Source organism: Frankliniella occidentalis, unplaced genomic scaffold (genome assembly GCF_000697945.3).
Source record: "Frankliniella occidentalis isolate FOCC.00 unplaced genomic scaffold, Focc_3.1 Scaffold68, whole genome shotgun sequence".
NCBI classification, from domain to species: Eukaryota; Metazoa; Arthropoda; class Insecta; order Thysanoptera; family Thripidae; genus Frankliniella; species Frankliniella occidentalis.
The window spans coordinates 814,042-818,749 of record NW_026267198.1 but is presented as its reverse complement, the minus strand read 5'-3'; the positions used below and the strand labels follow the sequence as shown (position 1 = coordinate 818,749).

The 4,708-nt window shown below is 49.7% G+C and overlaps 1 protein-coding gene across 1 annotated transcript; it reads left to right on the top strand.

The window, feature by feature from the left end:
• Nucleotides 1-1,806: 1,806 nt before the first annotated feature.
• On the top strand, nt 1,807-3,777 carry LOC127749607 (uncharacterized). Its single transcript, XM_052268399.1, has 3 exons — nt 1,807-1,906; nt 2,091-2,858; nt 3,411-3,777. The coding sequence occupies exons 1-3, from the start codon at nt 1,807-1,809 to the stop codon at nt 3,413-3,415; spliced, it is 873 nt and encodes a 290-aa protein (XP_052124359.1). The 3' UTR covers nt 3,416-3,777.
• The last annotated feature ends 931 nt before the right edge of the window (nt 3,778-4,708 follow it).

Genomic DNA, 4,708 nt, shown 5'->3' with positions numbered 1-4,708 from the left:
AGTGTACTATAAGATTGATTTTTAATTAATTTTTTTGGTGCAGGCGAGCTGGACGCGTCAGCTCGTCCAGCGCTTTAAGACCATGCGCCTAGAGCTCGCAGAGAAGCAGGAGCAGCACGGTCTCAGCAGGGACGAGCAAGAGCACAGGGACATGAGCCTTGTGTTTCGGATCCGGGAGAAGTACAACCATAAAAGGCGGACGAAGTCCGAAGCGGAGAACGACCAGTCAGACGACCTAATAGGGGAGGACGGAATTCCCCTGGCCATCATGTCGAAGAGGAGAAAGAGGCAGTACCCTGTGGTGAGTATGCGGACTCCTATGATGAACGGACGACGAGGTGATCATAGGCATAACGACTAATAAACATTGACTATGGACGCAGGTACAACAGTACATGGGAATGAACAGGACACTGGCCAAGGAGCAGCAGGACACACTCCGGTCACTGGAAAAAGGTGAGGTCGATGCTAAGGAAAGGGCCGCTGAGGAGGAGGAAATCATGGAGTCGTCCGCCATCTTCCAGCGGACGTGGATGATCTCCACCGGCACGCTCTGGCCAAATGTGCAAGAGTTATACCCTCCACTTAAGAGGAGAGCCGAGGTATGAGTGCGTTATATAAGTATGCGTGGTTATAGAGGGATGGATGGAACAGCTGTTGCATTACAATTAATATTCCTTTTCAGATCAGAGCGGAACTGATTCGGCAACGGGGGGCGGATTTCTGCAGAACCATAAAGAAATTCTTCTCAGAGTCCAGGAACGCGAAAATTTTCATACGGCTGAAGGGTGGCAGGAGTGCTGATCTGAGCAGCATCTTGTCAAACGCGCAGGCAGCCGCACCCTACGTGAAGGTGTTCAGTGATGGTAACGGAACATGGGGTGAGAGTGTGCTCTTTCTTTATCGCTTTCTTCTTTTGTTGCAGGAGAATGGAGAGAGTTGAAGGTCTTTCTGGTGGGAGATTTGTATTTTTTCCATCTCAACTTTATTTACCTTTTGTCCCATAGTGGTGATGTGCTGACGCATGTCAAATGTCAAGTTGGAGGCTGCCAGGGATCTGCGGCCTTCAGTGGTGACAATGTGTACCCAATTCGAGAATAGAACCACGAGCCCGATTTGGAAACGCTGGATCTGATACTGTTCAGAAATGAGCTAAGGCACTTTGGAAGGGAAAGTTCCGAGGGTATCGTCGTCTACATGACAACGCAAGTGCAAGGTCAGTCAGCAGAAAGTACGTGATGATAAGGAGATACTTATAACGGGCAAGCCCTTAAAAACGTATTTTAATTTTCGCGGGTTTCGCCTTGGAGCACGGGCGTATGCGTTTCCTGCTGCATCTCAAATGATGCAGCGAATCAGGAGGGCGCATGTGCCTCCTACGCCGACCGACCTTCTGAACCTGCAGGAGACACTGCGCCACCCTAACTGGACGAACTGGGCTAAGGATTCAGAGGGTAACGACCTCTTTCGAGAATCCTTCGTTGCACAATGTGTGAGGCCAGGGTGGAAAGCCCACGCGGACGGGACATTTAAGTGTATCCCTCAGTATCTGAACCTAGAGCAGCTATTTAGCCTCCACGTTTTTGACGAGGATAACCATGGCCAAAAGAAGCAGGAAGGAATCAGGAGTACTTAGTACCGCTTTTCGGATTAGACGCACTATAAAACAAACAGTGTGCGGTACACTGTTAGCGTGGTAGACTGTCAGATTTTAGGTAATGTGACGGTGCCTCACATTACCGAACTAAAACACGAGTGCCCCACTTTTGCTAAAGTAGAACAGGGTTCCGTGCCGTGAATGAGGAGATGAATTTGGGAGTCGCTGGCGGCCAGTTCAAAAGTAAGATAAGTGTAATGAAGAAGCAATACAAGGCCGTTAAGGACCACAATAATACTAGTGGCGGAAGTAGGAGGGAGTGGCAATATTATGCTGTGAGTTATTTTTCAAATTTTTGATCTTATGTTGATGGTGTATATTTAGACTAACGGCAAATGGTGTGCTCCTTTATTTTTAGCCCACCCCTATGCTTTTAAAAAAGGGCTTATGCAACCGCTCTCGTGTCCGTCCGTCCGTCCGTCGTCCGTGTAAGAGGAAGGAGATGAGCTAGAGGTCCCTGCCTCGCCGGTGACGCCCCGCGCCGCTCTCAGCTCCTCCGCGGGCGCCGCGAGCCTACCTGCAGGTGGATCTGCAGCGCCGCGGAAGCCGAGGGAGGGCACCGTGGCGTCCACCCCCGTGAGCGGGATCGGCGTGTTCAACTGCGAGGCCAGCAGCAGTGTGTCACCCATTTGCGGCACGGGCTGGCGGCCGCAGCTGGAGCCCAGGACGCAACTTCCCGACTTTGCTCTCAAAAGGCATGAGGCCAACCTGGCTGCAGGAGGGCTCGTCAAGTACAAGCCTCTCCCCCAAACAGATGGGCGGAGACTGATCACGATCACATATGACGAGTTTGTAGCGCAGATCAATGCCGATAAGCATGTTGGCGGATATTGCTCGTTTTTGGACTATGAATGTGTGGGAGAAACTCGCCTAGGGTTCAGGTCTCTGATATATCACCAATGTCAGGTATGCAGCCTGGTCACCAAATTCCAGACGGACGCGGGCCCAACAGTGGATGTCAACACTAGCATGGTACTTGGCACGGTTGAGGCTGGCATAAGGTACGAGGCGGTGCGCACCCTGGCCGGTGCCCTCAACATGCCCGCCCCGACCAAGAAGACGTACGGCCGCTACGAGGACATGCTAGCAGACGTCATCAAGGAGGAGTCGATGACGGCCATGCTTGAGGCTGGGAAGAGAGAATATGATCATGCTGTAGCGGTGGGCAATGTAAGTGCGGATGGCACTCCCTTCGTCACAGGTAAGATTCAGATAGGTTGGCTCTTTAGCGCCTCTGGGCTCAGAGGGGAAGTAAAAAGTTGTTGTGGACGAAAGTCGACGAAAGCCAACGTGCCATAGGGCCTAAACCAAAAATCGCAAAAAATAATGGTGCAAACGGGTGAGGGATACAACCAGTTCAGACTCGCATACCAATCCTGGTGTTGATATCTTGAACCGTTTGGCCGTGGCGACGAGTTGAAGAGTGCGCGGAGAGGCGCTGGCGGTGCTGCGGAGGGACCCCGAAACGGCTCGGCCAGGAATGGTAGCCCGCCCTCTTAATAAGCGACTGAGCACTTAGCCCTCTTTTGCGTTTTCTTCGAGTTTTCTTGGTGTTTTAAATGCGTTCTTGAGCTGAATTTATCAGGCTCCATCTAGTCTACTACGCGCGTTCTCTTATGTATTTTTTGACCTCACCTAAACACGAAACCAACGCAAAAAGTCGTCGGAGATTTTGACCCGGGCTCCCCCAAATTTACAAGCACATGATTATGCAGAACACAACAGAACTATAATTTACTTTAAAAATTTGCAGGTTAATGAGGATGATGAGAGTGACGAAGAATGGAAAGAGCCGAAACAAACTGGAAAGAGTGTGAAGGAAAGATTGAAGGCTATGGGTTATCCGGAGTACGAGGATGACACGTACATCATGAAGTCGCTAAAGCAACTGGCGGTTCAGAATCCCGATCTGAAAAGAAAGATTGATCAGCTGCGGACACCTGTCAAAAGAATTTCAGGCTATGTCAATTACGTTTGTGAGGGTGTGAGTGACTGGCAGCTTCTCACAGAATTTGAAAAATTAAGGAATACATAAGACTTATGTTGACCTTGGGTGAGGCGCAGCCTGGAACCTATAAGAATTATGCTGAACACATGAAAAGTCTCCTGAATTTTTCCACGGCTAATTTTTTTAGGATGATGGTATGCCGAAATGTCCAAGTGAAGTAAGTGTAAAATACTAAAGATTTCTTCTTAGTGTACCCGTCAGCTTTGAAAAATCTTTAAAGCGGGCCCGTTCTAACGTGCCCCTAAAGTAGTTGCCTAGTTAACCCTCCCCCTCTCAAAGTAGGGGACGCTTTTGTCGTCCTGTCCTCAGTTACCCCCTCAGGGGACCGCTTTCGTCATCTCGTTCTGCCACACCTATCAGGAGGGGACTTAATGGGCAATAATTCTCTGTCAATTGCGATCTTGCTAGCGTCAGCGTGAACAATTCACGTTTTTAGCCCGCCCTTCTGCTTTTTAAAACCCTTATAAAACGAAATCATTCCAAAACTCGTCCGGGACTGTTCCAAAAGCAGTCCGATCGTCTCGGACACTTCCAAATGTGTTCCAGGACAGTCCGTCAGCAATCCGAGTCCGATCCCGGACTGTCCGCAAGTAGCCCTCGGCACCCAGGACTGTCCGGAAAAAGCCGGTGCTACCGGACAGTCCCTAATAAGTCCGGTAGTCTGGTCCGGACCGTCCGAAGACAGTCCGACTACCGGGTCGTCACAGGACGGTCTCGATCTGTTTAAACAACCGATGAAAAGCATTTCTTGTTCTGGAAATTTTTCAGAACTTAGAGATATGCGCCAGGCAGCGCTTCTCAAGAAGAAGACTGGAATACTTAGGGCATCGAAGGAGTCAAGAAGAATTAATGCGAAGAAGACAATTAAGAACCTTGGCGCCCAAAGCGATTACGAATAAGAGTACACTCCTGGATCTAGTGAAGAGAGTGGTGAAGACGAGGATGATGACGATGGGTTCATCACTGTAGTAAGAACCATAATTTGTCTGCAAAAATTAATATCGACGTGTGCATGCAGAAGTGGCGTATCTGTGAAGAGGCGC